This window comes from Phascolarctos cinereus, unplaced genomic scaffold (assembly GCF_003287225.1).
Source record: "Phascolarctos cinereus isolate Bilbo 61053 unplaced genomic scaffold, phaCin_HiC Scaffold_5;HRSCAF=322, whole genome shotgun sequence".
Classification (NCBI taxonomy): Eukaryota; Metazoa; Chordata; class Mammalia; order Diprotodontia; family Phascolarctidae; genus Phascolarctos; species Phascolarctos cinereus.
Window position 1 is genome coordinate 324,520,739 of NW_027555958.1, and position 16,359 is coordinate 324,537,097.

General features: G+C 46.5%; 2 protein-coding genes across 5 annotated transcripts; one reads left to right on the forward strand and one right to left on the reverse strand.

Annotated features, from left to right (window-relative positions):
* Positions 1 to 5: 5 nt before the first annotated feature.
* TMEM79 (transmembrane protein 79) lies at positions 6 to 6,615 on the forward strand. Of its 3 annotated transcripts, XM_020991538.2 has the most exons (5): positions 6 to 224; positions 958 to 1,079; positions 2,112 to 2,888; positions 3,426 to 3,639; positions 5,974 to 6,615. In XM_020991538.2, the coding sequence occupies exons 3-5, from the start codon at positions 2,174 to 2,176 to the stop codon at positions 6,182 to 6,184; spliced, it is 1,140 nt and encodes a 379-aa protein (XP_020847197.1). In that variant the 5' UTR covers positions 6 to 224; positions 958 to 1,079; positions 2,112 to 2,173; the 3' UTR covers positions 6,185 to 6,615. The 3 variants fall into 3 exon arrangements, with proteins under 3 accessions (XP_020847197.1, XP_020847196.1, XP_020847198.1); XM_020991537.2 differs by lacking the exon at positions 6 to 224 and having other exon boundaries at positions 235 to 1,079; XM_020991539.2 differs by lacking the exon at positions 6 to 224 and having other exon boundaries at positions 235 to 1,075.
* Positions 6,616 to 8,062: 1,447 nt separating this feature from the next.
* Positions 8,063 to 12,048, reverse strand: GLMP (glycosylated lysosomal membrane protein). Of its 2 annotated transcripts, XM_020991975.2 has the most exons (7): positions 11,863 to 12,048; positions 11,062 to 11,319; positions 10,434 to 10,634; positions 10,022 to 10,240; positions 8,812 to 9,068; positions 8,486 to 8,672; positions 8,063 to 8,321 (listed from the first exon to the last, which is right to left on the reverse strand). In XM_020991975.2, exons 1-6 carry the CDS (start codon positions 11,980 to 11,982, stop codon positions 8,504 to 8,506), a joined length of 1,224 nt encoding a protein of 407 aa, XP_020847634.1. In that variant the 5' UTR covers positions 11,983 to 12,048; the 3' UTR covers positions 8,063 to 8,321; positions 8,486 to 8,503. The 2 variants fall into 2 exon arrangements, with proteins under 2 accessions (XP_020847634.1, XP_020847633.1); XM_020991974.2 differs by having other exon boundaries at positions 8,063 to 8,672.
* Positions 12,049 to 16,359: the final 4,311 nt, after the last annotated feature.

Consider the following 16,359-nt stretch of genomic DNA (forward strand, 5'->3'; position numbering starts at 1 on the left):
CCTCCTCCAGCCACCAAGTCTCGCGAGAACATCTCCACCACGCCAGCAATTTCAGTGTCGCCAGATCTCGCGAGATCCTGTCTCTTCCGGTGGGCAGGGAATTGCCAATACTAACTCTGGGCAACATGGCCGCTTTTTTAGCTTCTCACGCTTTGCGAAAAACTTTATTGACAAAGCCGATTGAAAGGACCAAAGACAATGCAGAGGGCGGAAGCTGAGAAAGGGTAGGGCTGGTCGGGTCTCATGCAGGAGGGCTGCCTGTGATCTTATTCTCCTGTGGTCACATAGTCCATTCTGCTTTTATGATCTGGTTCAAATAGATGAAGATTCTCCTCTTCTAAAGATTTAATTCCATTGATTTTCCCCTCCCTGCCTCCTGCTTCACGACCTCCAGCCTGAGGTTATTTTATGAGTAATTCCCGATTCCGCGCTGCTCAGACCAGCCCAGACCAGCCCAGTTAAGCTTCGCCCAACTCAGCCCAGCCCAACAGTACTCTCTCCAATTCTTTTAAGGACTTTTGGGAAAGGGCAGAAATCCTTTATTCCACTTTCTCATTTCTGTGTCTCCTGCAAGACCTCCATGAGAAGTCTTGGTTGCTGTCCAAACTTCAGCCTTCCTGGAGATTTATCCCAGTCCCTAGGCTGGAAAGCATTGCAATGGGAACAAGTTTTTCCATGTAATAGGCAGGACCCGCAAATTCCACATTAATATCAGCCAGTCCAAACTAATTTGGACACAGACAAAAACTCATGATCCTCAGGCCCTTTCCTAGCCAGTCTCTACCAGAGAAGACCCACAAGTACAGACCACTCCTTAAGGCGCCTAATGTGGCCACACCTATACCTTAGGGACTGTGACCCTTTCTTTCTTTTTTTTTTTTCTGTCGGAGGATATTCTGAAGGGTGAGGGTGGGGCCTTCTCTTTTAATCCCAGCCCCACCTGCTCTGGTCAGACAGGTTTGGAGCTGCAGGTAAAGGGAGGGAGACACGAAGAAATACCTGCAGAGCCAGTGGGGAGCTGGAGCAGCTCTTTTCCCGGATGGGCCCTGGGATCTCCCTTCTATCTCTCTAGATGGCAAGTAAGGGACTCTATGGGTCCGGGGTGTAAGGGGGAGGTTGACTTGGAGAACTTGAGGGAAATTAGCCCAGTCAGTGGTGAGGAGTTGGAAGAAAAGGGAGGAGAGGAGAGGAGGAGGGAAAATAGGAAAAGGGAGGTAAGAAATGTCCAGTGATTGGAAATAGATTTCCCAGGTAGACAACGATTAGACCCTTAAACTTTACAAATGAGATAGGAAGTTGGCCAAGTGACAGAATGGGCTGTTTGCAATGGCAGCTGAATTTCTGCCTACCCCCTAAACCCTAACCATGGGCATTTTTCTGTGGGTACTGTTCACTTCTTAGGTGTCCATCTTAATCCCATGGAATTGGGGGGGGGCTTGTGGGGAGGAGATTGGGAGGTTGGGAGCCTCTAGTTTTCAATGGGAAAAGAGAGGTTATGACTATCTGAATCTCCAGAAAGATACTTAGCAGGAGCAGAGACAAAAGATTGATGCTGGGGGAGGGGGGTGTTCTGGCCCTTGGGTGGTAGGCAGAAGGAGGGGCTGAAGATGCTATATCCTCCATTCATTCTTAGATGTGGATGGCCATGTGTTGTGAACTGAAGGAAGGAGGGAAGAGGCCTGGATTAGCAGGGATGCCTGGGTTCTGTCTCCCTAATTCACCCTTTCCTGCTAATGTCAAAATGTGACTCCATTTCAGTTTCCCCTTCCTAGGGGAATTTTTACACTTTATTTCCAACCCACAACACTTCCTAAAATCTAGGGGAGAAGGGGATTAGAATCATAGATAAATAAAATTATGAAGCTAGGAAGAATCTGAGTTAAATTTCCAGGGAAGCAGAGATATCTCTTACAGACTATCTCCCTCTGGTGCTCTCCTTAATGACATGGGCAATATCTGTTAGAGTGTTAGAGAGAGTATGGGGGCCTCTGCCCACCAGGAGAGCAATGACTTAATTCTCTCTAGCTCTTTCCCCTTAGTATCGGTCCTAAAGCTCTCTCTCCCTATAGATGAAGAAGATTCTTAACAAATTCTCGCTGTGCTTCTCCTAGGGTGACGGCAGTCCAGTATTATACCCCAGAATCCAGGCATTTAGGCCCATCCTTGCCCCAGCATGACAGAACCTGAGACACTGGCTCTGCTGGAGGTAAAGAGGCAAGATGTCCTTGAGAAGAATTTGCCCCAGCCCCTCATCCCTAATGGACTCAGACCAGAGGGGGAAGATGGGGAAGAGCTTGCCCCTTGTGAGAATGAGATGGGGAAGGTTGGCAGTGAAGCTACTACTTTGCCCTGGGTGAGGACATCGTTAGATACTAGCCCCCAGCCCAGCGCCCCTTTCCCAGACTCCCCTGGTTGGCAGGGATGTGATAAAGAACCCATTCTGGCTGAGCTGCCCCTAAAATCCGAGGAGCCGGTTGAGGAAGACATTAACCTGATGCCTGAGCAGGCAGCCCGAGCATTTGTGCCAATTGACCCTCAATGCATTGAGAGGAGACCCCAAGAAGAGCTCATTGTCCACTGTGACACAAAGGTTGAGGGGGAATGCCAGGCCTTTCTGTTGCCTCGGGCTGTCCGATCGGACCACCCCGAACAGAAGTGGGCAGAGGCAGCAGTCATGCCACCTGCCCGCTGTGGGAGTTGTGGAGGCTGTGGCCGTGAGGGGTTGAGGGCCGTGGCCTCTTTTGGGGCTGCTCTTATCATCTTCCCCTGCCTGTTATACGGAGCTTATGCCTTCCTGCCTTTTGATGCCCCCCGGCTGCCCACCATGAGTTCCCGACTTGTCTACACGCTCCGCTGTGGGGTCTTTGCTACCTTTCCCATAATTCTAGGTAAGTATTTATGGGAAGGGAATAGGCATCCCAGGGGGGCACTGGTAGCTCTCCAAGGAGGGTGAACAAGCTTGACCTGATACAGAGAAGGTAACAGTGTATATGTTGGGGTGGAGTGGGGTGGGTGGTGATGGCAATGTCTAGACATTGGAACTGGGCTCATCAAAATTCTTAAAGGGCCACAGAGATTTTGACTATTCCAACTTTCCCTTCCCCATGCATATCAGGCCTATCCCTCTTCCCATCCTAAATCCCCCTTTTCCTTATTCTATACCCTCTGACTACTCCATTTAACACTTTCTCACCTCCTATTTCCATGTTAAAGTGCCCACTTCACCCCAGCTTCCTGTGCATTTGCTCTTCCCAAGTGCCTGATCCAGTTGTGCCTGAGTGTTCTTGTTACCTCATTCCTCCAGCAGCCCTAGTCTTTCTTCCTCCTGCTTCTCTTTGATCCTTTCCCCTTACTTTTCCCAGTCTCTCTCCTAATCTGTTTTCCCCATCCCCTTCCTATCATGACCCCATTGTCTCTTAACCCAGGACTTCTGGTATATGGTCTCTCCCTGCTGTGCTTCTCTGCACTCCATCCCTTTGGGGAACAACAGAGAGAAGTAGAAATTCACAGGCGATATGTGGCTCAGTCTGTCCAGCTCTTCATCCTCTATTTCTTCAACCTGGCTGTACTTGCCACCTACCTGCCCCAGGATACCCTCAAGCTGCTACCCTTGCTTACTGGCCTCTTCGCCATCTCCCGGTGAGTTTGGGGTGAACTGGATATTTGTACAATCTATAGAAAGGTTAGCAAAGGGGAGGGGAAGACCTAGATGGTTCTAATTAGAAAGTTCTTCCTTGTAGCAATCTCTGGAGTGATTGCAAACACATTTATTGCCTCTCACATGCCAGCTCTAGAGGCATGAAAACATAGAATAGAACTATCATGTCTTTCATAAGTATTCTTCTTTCTGGGAGAAACATCCCCTTGGAACAATTCAACTGATGACTATGTGCAGTGATTTGTAGACCTCATACCATCCTGGTCATCCTTCTTTTGGCACATCCTAGTTTCTTAGTATCCCCCATTTAAAAAAAATGTCTGGAACTGAATACATCGAGTGTGGTAGAACTCTCCCTTTTCCAGAACCCCATAATCTGTTAACACAGCCTTAAACCACACTAGCTTTTCTGGCTGCCTGTCCTTCTGGTGACTCACATTGAGCGCACAGTCATGTAAAAGTCCCAGATATTCTTCACATGAAGTGGTGTTAAGCCAAGTTTCCTCTAATCCCCATCTTCTACTTGTATAGATTTTTTTTAAAACCCAAATGTAGAACTTTACATTTGTCCTCGTTGAATCTTAAGTTCCAGCCTTTTAAGCTCTTTTTGAACCTCCACTGAACTAGCCAATGTATTAACTGTCTTCCTGTTGTTCAGTCGCGTCTGGCTCTTTGTGACCCTGTGGATCATACTGTCCATAAAGTACTCTGTACTTTCTCGGCAAAGATACTGGAGTGGTTTGCCATTTCCTTCTCCACTGGATTAAGGCAAACAGTAACTTGGCCAGAGTCACTAGGTAATAAGTGTATGAGATCACATTTGAACTCAAGTCTTTCTGACTCCAGGCCCAGTGCTCTATCCACTGGGCCACCTAGCTGCCTCCTAACCTTTTTCTTAGATCCCTTCAATACTACTTAATTCATATTATCCAGGGTGTCCCAGAAGTCTTAGTGCAGCTTTTTTAAAATTCAAAACTACACTAAGACTTCTGGGACACCCTGGATAACTTATGCAGTGCTCTGATATTGGCCAATTCCACTTCATTATGTGTTAATTTGACATACGGGTTGTCTTTGCTTTCAGTCCCCTGTCAGCAATAATGTAGCATGCCATCTTTCATGCTTGAAGATGTTTGTATAGCTATAGCAGTAGGATCTATCTTTTGAGTTTTTCTAGGAATTGGGAAGAACTTATAGATCCCTCCTTTCACTTACCCAATCTTCCTTGTGAGTTAATGTCAATGTACTTACCCTCCATTATGGGGTTGGTCTCAAATATATCACCTCTGCTCCTACTCCTTAAAATTTTTATACATTAACCCTAACTTCTTACCACATTTACTTTATGGAGAATGGGAGTGGGATTGATTCTCACCCTGAAACCTTGATCTCTTCCCTGACCCTATCTCTCTAGTGGAGTGCCCTTGTAATGTACCCTTGGCCCTCCTGAAAATGTGGAACAAGAGTCAATAACTTGGCTAAAGACATAAATACTTAAATCCAAGGATGAGCTAAACCTCCCAGGTTTTTTTCAGCTAAAACTGGGAGATCCCGTTAACATGTTGGCTAAAAGATCTTGAGGAGCTCCAAATGTTATAACAAGGTAAAATTTAATAAGAGATAAAATAATCCTACACTTGAATTATTAAAAAAAAAATCAACTGTGCAAATACAGGATAGGGTGGCTAGGCAACAGTTCACACAGAAAAGATCTGGGACTTTTAGTAGACTGTGAGCTCCACATTAGCTGCCAAAAGATAATGTGTTCTTGGGCTGCATCAATAAAAAACTTCGTGCCCAGAATGAGCAATGTGATCCCTCCGCTGTACTCTGCCCTGCTTAGGTGGCACATGCAGTATTATGTTCAGTTTTGGATGCCACATCTTAGCAAGGATAATGTCAAGCTGAACTGAGTCTAGAGCAGGATGATTGAGAATGGTGAGAGAACTGAAAACCAGGCCATTTAAGGGACTGGGGATGCTTAACCTGGATAAGAGGAGATAAAGGAGACATGATAGCTGTCTGCAAATATTTGAAGGGCCATCCTGTGGAAGAAAGTGTAGGCTTGTTTTATTCTTAAGGCTCTAATGAGAACTAGACAGAGAGGCAGATTTAGGCTTTATCCAGGGTGTCCCAAAAAGTCTTAGTGCAGTTTTAAGTCAGTAGCTTAATCGTTTTGAGATATCCTGTATAATGAAAAAACTTCCAAAAGTTAAACAGGTTGTTTCACAAGTTAGTGGATTCTTTCTCACTGAAGGTCTTCAAGCAGAGTTGAGTGCCTTCCAATGCTGACATTTTCTGGTTTCCTCTCCTAGGCTGGTGTACTGGTTGACTTTTGCAGTGGGCCGGTCCTTCCGAGGCTTTGGCTATGGACTGACGTTCCTGCCGCTGCTCTCGATGCTGGTGTGGAATCTTTACTACATGTTCCTGGTGGAGCCGGAGCGCATGTTCACTGCCACAGACAGCCGACTTGACTATCCAGACCACGCACGAGCTGCCGACTACAAGCCACGCCTCTGGGGGTGACACCTGCTTCTGCCTGTTGCTGATGTTCTCCCATTTCCCCCCAAACCCCAGGGAACTGAGATGATCCAGAACTCTTTACTGAATGGACTTTGGATATACCATCTCTGCCCTTCTGACTTCCCAGATTGTGACCCTTGCACTAGTTGCTTTTGAACCTCACCAATCCTTGACTCTGATGTTGGGGTGGGTGATGGGAGGAGAGGGCAGGGAACATACGTAGCAGAGGTTTTACACTGCCTTAGGCAACTTCATCCTAAAGCCTCTTGAGGCCTATTACTGCCTTGATTCTTCTGTAGCACTACTGGGAGGAATTCTTGCCTCCTAGAGAGGAGAGAATAGAATTAGGGGAAAGCAAGATCCCTGTCTTTATTAGGTCTTAATTGACTTAAAAGAAAACCTGTGGAATAACTTAATAAATCATTTTGAAACAAGAGGTTGTCATTGAGTCGTTTCAGTTGTGTCCAACTCTTCATGACGCCTTTTTGGGGGATTTTCTTGGCAGAGATACTGGAGTGGTTTGTTATTTCTTTCCCCAGCTCATTTTACAGCTGAGAAGCTGAGGCAAAGAGGCTTAAGTGACCTGCCCAGGATCACACAGCTAGTAACTGTGAGGCCAGATTTGAAGTCATGAAGTGGAGTCTTCCTGACTTATATGGTCTGATGCTGAGTGAACAGAACCAAGAGGACTTTGAACACAATAACAGCCGTGTTATGCGATGACTAATATTGTTAAACTGAACCCTTCTCAGCATTACAAGGATCTAAGACATCTCCAGAGGCCTCGGGATGGAAAATGCTGTCCACATCCAAAGAAAGAACTATGGAAGTTGAATCGCTATCACTTATTTTTACCTTCTGTTGACTTTTGTTTCATCTTTCTGATGGGTCCTCCTATGGGTTTTAATTTTTACTTACAACTTCACTAATGTGAAAATATGTTTAATAGGAATGTAAATGTAGAGCCTATATCATACTGTGCACTGTCTTGGGGAGGGTGGGGGGGAGGAAGGGGGAGAAAAACCTTCAACTCAAGCATATGGAAGTGATTGTTGATAAATCAAAATAAATTAATAAAATTAAAAAACAAACAAACAAAAAAGATGAGTCTTCCTGATTCCATGCCCAGCTGTTCTATCCACTGGGCCCACCTAGCTGTCCAAAACAAACAAGGAGGAGGGGCTCTCAAAGCTGGTAGAAGTTTATTCATCAGGACCTGAGAAGTGCAAGTCTTAACTTTGGGCTTCCCTTAAATATCCCTTTAGTGACCTTTATATCTTAGCTGGAAGAAACATGTCATAACCTTAGTCTCATTTTCCTCACTTGTAAGATGAGAGCCTTAGATTCCATGACCTCCAAGGGCCGTTCCAGCCCTAAACCTATGATCCTAAATGAAGCCCAAATGGTTCTGATTTCACTGCTTTGGCTGGGTTGCCATCCTCCCCCTCCTAACTTGGGCTGCCATAGTGACCCACTTATCTATCTATGTGTGGTAAAGGTAGCCTTGTCCCCAAAGTGAGATGTGGCAATGTAAGGCTGAGGTACTGATTTGTGTATGTGTGGGGAGGAGAAGGGGACAGGGAGGGTTAGGTGTTTTAAGATTCTGGTCCCTTTGTAAAAAATGACGTTGGAAAGAGGGAATTGGGATGGTGTAGATCACCATATTATTTCTCTGTTGCTTCCTTTTTAAAGAAATCTACTTGCTCAGTTCAATTTATCAGAAAACTGATGCATGGCACGTCTGTGTGTTTGAGGCATGGAACCTCCAACGGTAACGGGGAGAATTAATGTCTTCTGGGAATGTTCATCCACGAGAGGCTTTTTCCCTTACCCACCTCTATCCCTTCCCCTCAACATACACCAAGAAACTCTACAACATGATGAAAAAATAAGTATATATTTCATCTTCACCCTTCTAGAAACCCAAAGACCAGGGGTTAGGCTTCTCAATGTTTTGATCCTGGTATAATCTCACACTCCCAACACAAATACTAGAAAAGAATGGGGTGGGGGGAGAAAAGTGATTCAAGAAGGCCAATATTAGGCTAGAAGTTAGATGCCCCATCCCCTTCATCATTAACTGGTTCTCCTGCTGTCCCCTTGCCCAGGGGAGACCTGAAGAAACTGAGGTTTGAAGGTTCTGTTAAAAAAAAAAAAGGAAAGGAGTCAAGGATATTGGCATTACAATGAACATCAGGGCCAGAAACAGAGGAAGAGGAGGCATGAGGTCCTCTCTTCCTTATTCCAAGGTGTATCCTTGTTTTCACCCTAGTGTGGTATTGGCAGGAGGATCTGGAAAGGCACCTGGGGGAGGTCAGGACCTCAGCTGATTGGTTCATACTCTGAGTAGCGCCTATGTCGTAGTATCAGAAGGCTCAGGCCACCTCCTACCAGCAGAAGTGCAGGGGCTCCTAGAACCGCTACCATGATTCCTAGGACCAGAGGTGAGAAGGAATCCACTGGGGGGATTCCTATGCCCAAGAGAGCCGACCTAGGAGATGGGGAAGAAGGAAGAGAGAAAGAAAGTTTTGGGTTTATCCCTTGTTCCTACATCAACCCCATACCCTCCCTTCACTACCCACCTGCCCAACTGAGAATTCCCTTTCCCTCCCCTAGGTTCCACCTCTCACCAACTGAGGTAGCGCTGGTCCTCATAGGCAGGACCAGTAGAGTCTCCAAATGTCAGGTTGAAGGTGCAGAAGTTAACGGAGGAGCCAAAGAAAGCTATCACAATACGTGACTGGGGAAGTAGGGTAGCCAAGGTGGGACCAGGACGGGATACTTGGCAGGGTACGGCTGTTTTCCAATCTGGTTGCTTCTGTGAGAAGGCTACTGGCCGCCACTGTAAGAAGCCTTCTGGTGAGGAATGCCACAGTAGTTGAGCCAGCTGAAGGGAAAGAGTACAGATCTCAAAAGGGCCTCCTGATATTTACCCCTCTAAAATCTCCCCACTCCATACCTCTATGCAGCCCCTTTGAACTACTCTCCCCTAAGTACTTATCAGTAGGGCAAAGGGTAGGGAATTAATATGTGACATTTATAGAGCATTTTAAGGTTTTGAAAAATGCTTTACATACTCTATCTCGTTTGATAGAAAAAGATGTCTCTGCAATGTTTAAAAACTGTTGATTCAATGATGCATTGCTGGTGGAGTTATCAAGTGATCCAACCATTTTAGAGAGCAGTTTGGAACTGTGCCCAAAGGGCTATGAAAATGTGCATGCCCTTTGACCCAGCGATAGCACTTCTAGGGCTGTGTCCCAAAGAGATCATACAAATGGGAAAGGGACCCACATGTACAAAAACATTTATAGCAGCTCTTTTTGTGGTGGCAAAGAATTGGAAATTGAGAGGATGCTCATCAGTTGGGGAATGGCTGAACAAGTTGTGGTATATGACTACTCTCTCCTCCCTGGATTTTCACGACTATGCTATGAGCTGTGTGATTTGAAGCACGTCATTTAAATCTCTCTAAGGTGAGGTTTCCTTATTGGTTTATTAAATGAAGATAACACTCTGCCTAACCTCACAGTGCTTCTGTGAGGTCTGTGTGAAAGTGCTTTGTAAACTGGAAAGGGCTAGACAAGTTATATAATTTATGATTCTATCATTCTAAAGTCTTGCCTTTGCTTTTTTTTTTTTGATAAGGCAATTGGGGTTAAATGACTTGCCCAGAGTCACACAGCTAGTGAGTGTTATCTCTCTAAGGCTGGGTTTGAACTCTGGTCTTCCTGACTCCAAGGCTGGTACTCTATCCCCTGCACCACCTAGCTGCCTCTTCATCTTTGGCAACCATCCCCAGTAGGCTCCCATGTCTCCATCCCCTCAACGAAGCCTCACCTGGAAGACTGAAGGGCAATATTCATCATCGATGGAGTCCTGCTCCTTCAGCTGGGGACACTCAGAATCCAAAACTGGAATTGCCACCTCCAGCCCGAAAAGGGAGTGGTTGCCTTGTGGGACAGCTCCAGACAGAACCATTTCTAGCTGGGAGGTATCTGCTGTATGCAAGAGTCGAGGGAGATGGGCTGCACGACCAGAACCAGAGAAAGCATGAACCTGGGATTGGGGAGGTCATAGGGGGAGGGAAGGAGATTCAGTGAAAAAGAAGCTGAAAGGATGGGGTAAGGACAGAGACAAAGCACAAAGATCCCCTTCCTCCCTGATCCCCCATCTCTAACCATATAGTGCTTCTGTCCATCCTCCCACCTGGGTAGACTCAATTTTTAGTTCCTTGGCCCTTATTTCTCACCTTGAAAGCCAGGCTGCCATTGCTGAAGGCCCCCAAGGGATCCTTTGAAGGACGACCTTGGAATGTGGCACTCAGCATAGTGGGGTCTAGTGTGCTATTGACATCATCCCAGGAGAAGTTGGCCAGCAGGTAGGGTGGGTATGGCTTTCCTGGGGACCCGTCCTTTACTTCTGAACTGTTGGTACTGTCAAACTCAAACAGCTGATAGAGAGGGAAAGGAACGGGAGGCTAAGTTTTCATGCCTGGGTATTGTTCACTCCTAAATGACTACTGTCAGCCCTCCTAGCAATCACCCTCTTACCCTTCATTGGGCATGCAACTAAAAAACTAGAAAAAGAACAAATTAAAGATCCCCAATTAAATACTAAAATAGAAATACTGAAAATTAAAGGAGAGATTAGCAAAATTAAGAGTAAAATAAAGCAACAATGATAAAACCAGGAGCTGATTTTATTGGGGGAGGGGGTGAAAACAATAAACTAAATAAACCATTGGCTAATTCGAATACTAAAAGAAATAAGAAAACCAAATAATCTCTGATTCCAGATCTCCACCCTGATCCCTGAGCCATCCCACCAATTTTTGGTTTATTCCCTCAAGCTGGAAGCTTTTCCCTCCATCTCCTCACCCTGGGGAATATGAGGGCTGAGGAAAATCGAACACTCTTAGCAGGAAGCACAGCCAGGCTCCCTTCAGGTTCTGGAGACAGCAGGCTGCTCCAGTTGATACTCAGAACACTGTGAGGGGTGTCTGTGGCCACAAAGAGCACGGCTGGGGGTCCCAGACTGCTCCAGATGTAGTGAATTGTAGAGTTGACTCCCACGGCCCGGATGTGCAACAGGTTTTGTGAGGGGTCCTTGGGTTCTGGGATAACCTCCAAGGACACCTAGACAAAGGGGTCGGAGGTCAAGACAGCATTTAACTTATCTGATTTTGTGGTCAGCGCCACAGGAGGGAAGGGGGATTGGGAAGAGGTAAGGATACTAAGGACTTATTGAAGCAATGGTTGGGAAAGACACTGGGGGAAGGAGCTAGGGGTTACTGGGAACAGTGGGGGAGAGGGGCAGGGAGGACACCTGGAGAGGGGGCAGAACGAGGCTTTTTTGGAGGGGAGAAGTAAGGAAGCCTCTAAGGGACAGGGGCTGAGGCTATGGAGGGGTGGGGGATGGGAGCAAGAGGAAAGCTGCTAGGTCTAAACCCACTCCACCCCCGCAGAACCGAGACCAGGAGGGGTGCGCTGGCCGGCCCCTGACACTGGGCACCTGCCCTTACTGGCGGAGGTGAGTCACGGCCCCGGGGCAGGCTGCGGAAGGAAGTCCTCGAGCTGCCCCGGCTAGGAGCCCTTTCTTCCCCAAGCCCTCGCCAGCCCCTTCCCCCTTGTATCGAGTCGTTCCCCCCGCTCCCGGGCGCCCCCCGAATCTCCGCTCACCCGGCGGGTCTGGTCCCCGAGCAAGCCGGCGGGGGCTCGGAGCAGCAGCAGGCACTGGAGGAGGAGCAGACAGTGGCAGCGGGCAGGGACCCCCCGGGCCCGGGGGCGCTCCCCGAGCATGCCGCCGCAGCCCCGCAGCCCCTGCCGCGACTCGGGGCTCGGCCGAAGTTCGGGTCATGTGACCGCCGCCGGGCCGCCTCTGAGCCCTTTAAAGGGCGGAAGCCTCGGCTGCCTCTTAAAGGGGCCGCCTGTCTCCGCTCGCGTAGTCCGCCGCAGAGGGACGGGAAAGTTTGGGGTTGGGTTGAAGCCTGCACCTCCTGCCTATAGTATTAGAACCCCAGAATGGTTAGAGAAACAGATCCCCGCCCCAAATTTGATGCCTTGGAACTGAAGCTGGAAGGAATGAGCTTGGGCAAAGGCAGTTGCTGTTCAGTCGTTTTCCGTTCATTCCTACTCTTCGTGACCCTGTTTGGGGTTTTCTTGGCAAAGATAATGGTTTTTACCATTTCCTTCTTCAGCTCATTTGACAGATGAGGAAACTGAAGCCAACAGGGTTAAGTGACTTGCCTAAGGTCACACAGTTAGCACGTGTCAGAGGCAGCATTTGAACTGAGGTCTTCCTGACTCCAGGCCAGAGTAGAGGATGGGCAAAAATCAGGGAAGAAATGGGTGCCTTGAGGGGACTCGATGGCCATGCTATAAATGATGTTTTATGGAACAGTGAGTATTAGGCTTCTGTTGTGGGCAAGAGCACGGAATTCCTCATCTTTCCCTCCAAACCCACCCCCTCGCTTTCTCACTTCCCCAGTTCTTTGGAGGGCATCACTCCCAACCTCCGAATCAGTCAGTGAGCATTTACTAAGCACCTGTATGTTCCAGGCCCTGTGCTGAGCAATGGGGGTGGGAGTGGGAGCTCACAATCTGATGGGGGAGACAATAAGCAAATGACTACGTGCAAACAAGCTATAAACCAGATAAATAGGAAATAATTAGCAGAGGGAAGGTACTAGAATTTAAGAGGGATTGAGGAAGGTTTCCTGTAGAAGGTGGGATTTCACTTGGGGCTTGAAGGAAGACAGGAGGGAGACGTGGAGGGAGAGGGTTCCAGGCAGAGAAAATGCCTGGAGCCGGGCGGAGTGCCGAGTTCTTGGGTCACCTGATCAGTATTTGGCAAAAACTAAGGTGTAGATAGACTGGAAAAATAGGGTCGGGCTAGGTTATGAAGGGCTTTTTGAAAGCAATGCTAAGGATTTTATATTTGACTTTGGAGGTGATAGGGAGCCACAGGAGTTATTGAGCAGGGGAACAATACGGTCCAAAATGCTTTAGGAAAATCACTTTGGTGGCAGAATGGAGGATGGATTGGGGTCGGGAGACATGTGAGGCAGACAGACCTACCAGCAGGCTACTGCAATAGTCCAGGTGTGGGGTGATGAGTGAGGGTCTGCACCAGGTAGTGGCAGTGTCAGAGGAGAGAAGGGAGTGTATTTAGAAGATTTAGCCACAAAGAGATTTAGAATGATAGTTAGGAGGGATGGAAGGTTAAAGGGAAGGTTTTTTAAGGGTGGGAGGGACATAGACATATTTGTAAGCAGTAGGAAAGGAGCCAGTAGACAGGAAGGGATTAAAGTTAAGTGAGAATGGGGAATGCTAAAAGGGGGCAATCTGTCGGTGGAAATGGGATGGAATGGGGTCACTTTAGCATGCAAAGGGGTTAGCTTTGGCAAGGGGTAGGGCCACATTTTTATGTGAGACAGGAATGGAGGAGGAGATAGTAGTAGAAGGCAACTGAGTGATACGAAGAAGTGGGGAAAAGAGAGAACCTTTGGGGAATTTTTTTTCTGTAAATTATGAAGCAAGATTCTCAGCTGAGAGGGTGGAGGGAGGAGAAGCCCTGGGAGGTGTGAAGAGGGAAGAAAAACTTTGGAAGAGAGTGGAATAGGGCATTATCTGACCATATATATTGGCTTTCCACCTTTCCTCTGCTTTCTCTTACCAAACCCCACTCTTTTCCCACACTGACTTCCAGTCCCTGAACCCTTAATTCTCTCCCAGGCCATCATCCATGCACTAGCCACTCTCTCCTCTTCTCCCCATCTTGACTCTGGTGAATCAGTTCAACTTTATACTGCCCTCTTATAAAGTCCCTGGCTCCCTTATCATACCCCGGATTGCACCTAAGCCAAAAATGACCTAGTGTGATTCTTCTTTCACATATGATATGTTAGATGGCCATTGAAGTCCCTTCCAACTTCTGAATTCTATGATGCTAATCTGTGATTTCCTTGGTAAAGAATTCCGAAGCAGGTTGGCTTCTTCTCTGCAACTTAAGAGTTGCTAGGAGCACACAGAGGTTAAATGACCTGCCCAAGGTCACACAGCCCATATATGTCAGACACAAAACTTTCTGATCCCCATTCTGCTTGGTTGTAAGGCTGACTGACTATCCACTATGGCATACTGCCTGTGTATAGGTTTATATTTATATATTTGGCATATTTACTTATCAAAGAAAATATGTTGGAATCTCCCAGTAGAATCTCAGTTCCCTGAGAGAAGAGACTGTTCTTTATTCCTAGGGCCAGAGCAATACCTGGCACACAGTGGGCACTTTTAACAAATGCTTGTTGGTTGATTATTATTAAGTCATAGGGAAGGGATACAAAGACTGGGAATCTGCACTGAAGGCAAGTAACTTGGTGTAGTGGCGAGAACACTGGTCTGAATCTAGATTGGAGTCTTTGCTCTGGTCTGGTGACCCAGGGCAATATGACCTCTCCATGTCCCATCTCCTGTAAAATGAAGGTAATAATTCTTGCATTACCTGCATTATGAGGAAAGTGCCTTGTGTGATTTATTATTAGGCCCTTGTGTGTCTATTTCCCCAAATATGAGTTATTAGTCCTTGAGGGATAATATAAGGCAAGTCAAAAATCTTGTTGAAACTTTTTCTTCCTGTGTAAAATGAACTAGATAAATTCTTAGGCTTCCTTCCAGCTCTACGTAGATCTCTACATAACTCTGACCAAATGTGCTATAAGAGAGGAATATCATTTTTGGCTAGGAGTTTTGATGTGGGGAATGGGAGAATGGATTTCAAAGGACAGCAGGTTCAGAGATGGGAAAACCAAGATATTTTGAGGGAGGCCAATTTTAAGATGTAGTACGTATATGCACCTAGAGGGTCTTAAGGTTGGAAAGCTAGGTTGGAACCTGATCTTAATGCGGGAGAGGTCTTGAATGCCAGGTTGGCTTTATGTTTCATTTCATAGATTAGGGGGAAGCAGGAGGGTGAAGCCAAATTAAGATTAATCTGATGTTCATATGCAGAATGGTTTGGAAGAGGGTGTAACTGAAAGCAGGAAAGCCTGTTAGGCTTGTATAGTAGTCCCTGAGTACAGGAATAAGGACAATAAGAATGGTAAGGACAAAAGAGGTAGAATACAGAGATCTGAAGGAACCTACCCAGCTCCTCCTGTTTCCTTGGGGCCTCATGTAGACTTTTAACATGTAGCCACAATGTTAGGTCTTAAGTGAAGGGGTAGAAAGGGAAATTTACTTTTCTAAAGTTTGGGTCCCTTTTCAAAAACACTGAAGATACTGTTTTGAGAAATAATCCTCTTCTTTTCATGTAAGGCCTTAAGTCCTGGGTAAATTTTTAACGACCCAAGAAAATAAATGTTTTTAGCAAAAGATAAAGTCTTATTTAGGGGTCCCTAGAAGAGGAAGGGTAGAAAAAGCTGTTAGGAGTTGAGAGACGCCAGGAGAGGATGGGTGGGAGATAGGAGGTAGGGTCTCCACTTTTTACATTTCACCTCTTTCCCCAAAGTTTTGCCTCAACCTCCCCTTCTCCCCAACCTCTACTTAGTAACCTCTTAACTTTTCACGAACAAAGAAGTCTTACAGCTAGGGAGGAAGGACTAGGTTGACTGGATTTATGAATCATAGAGGCAAAAGGGAAACTAGAAGGCGCAGCAGCCGAAAGGAAGCAACACAGGAAAAGAAAAATCAAGGCTGAGGACCATTAATTAGTTTCCCTTACTACCCTACTTGGTCACAGAGATTTTTAATCAGTTAAAAATATAAACGATCATAATAAGATTTCAAATCGAGGAGGGGTAATAACTGCAGAAGGGAAAAAAATTATTCAGCCTGAGGACTTAGACAATATGGGGTCTAGAATAAGAATCAGGAGGCCTGGGTCATAGCACTGCCTTCCTAACCTTGTAACCTTGGATAAAGCCACTGGAAACCCTAATCCCCTAATCTATGAAGTGGGAAGAGGATGCACTAGAATCAGAAGTTCCCAAACTTATTTGGCCTATTGCCCCATTTAAAAAAAATATTACTCAGCGATCCCTGGCAACCTACTTTCTTTAACCCTTTAACAGTTTTTTTTTTGGAAATTCTAGTCATTTCAAACTACTACTGCCCCCTTGGGATTGTTTCAGCACTCCCTAGGGGCTGTATTGCCCACTTTGTGAACCCATGCACTAG

What these genes read in the sequence shown, in the direction of transcription:
- TMEM79 (XM_020991538.2), top strand. Translation starts at nt 2,174, where the DNA reads ATGACAGAACCTGAGACACTGGCTCTGCTGGAGGTAAAGAGGCAAGAT. An exon ending in TACCTTTCCCATAATTCTAG is followed by an intron (nt 2,889 to 3,425) that starts GTAAGTATTTAT and finishes CTCTTAACCCAG; the next exon opens with GACTTCTGGTATATGGTCTC. An exon ending in GGCCTCTTCGCCATCTCCCG is followed by an intron (nt 3,640 to 5,973) that starts GTGAGTTTGGGG and finishes TTCCTCTCCTAG; the next exon opens with GCTGGTGTACTGGTTGACTT.
- GLMP (XM_020991975.2), bottom strand. Translation starts at nt 11,982, where the DNA reads ATGCTCGGGGAGCGCCCCCGGGCCCGGGGGGTCCCTGCCCGCTGCCAC. An exon ending in CAGCCCTCATATTCCCCAGG is followed by an intron (nt 10,635 to 11,061) that starts GTGAGGAGATGG and finishes CCTCTCTATCAG; the next exon opens with CTGTTTGAGTTTGACAGTAC. An exon ending in ATTGCCCTTCAGTCTTCCAG is followed by an intron (nt 9,069 to 10,021) that starts GTGAGGCTTCGT and finishes CTTTCCCTTCAG; the next exon opens with CTGGCTCAACTACTGTGGCA.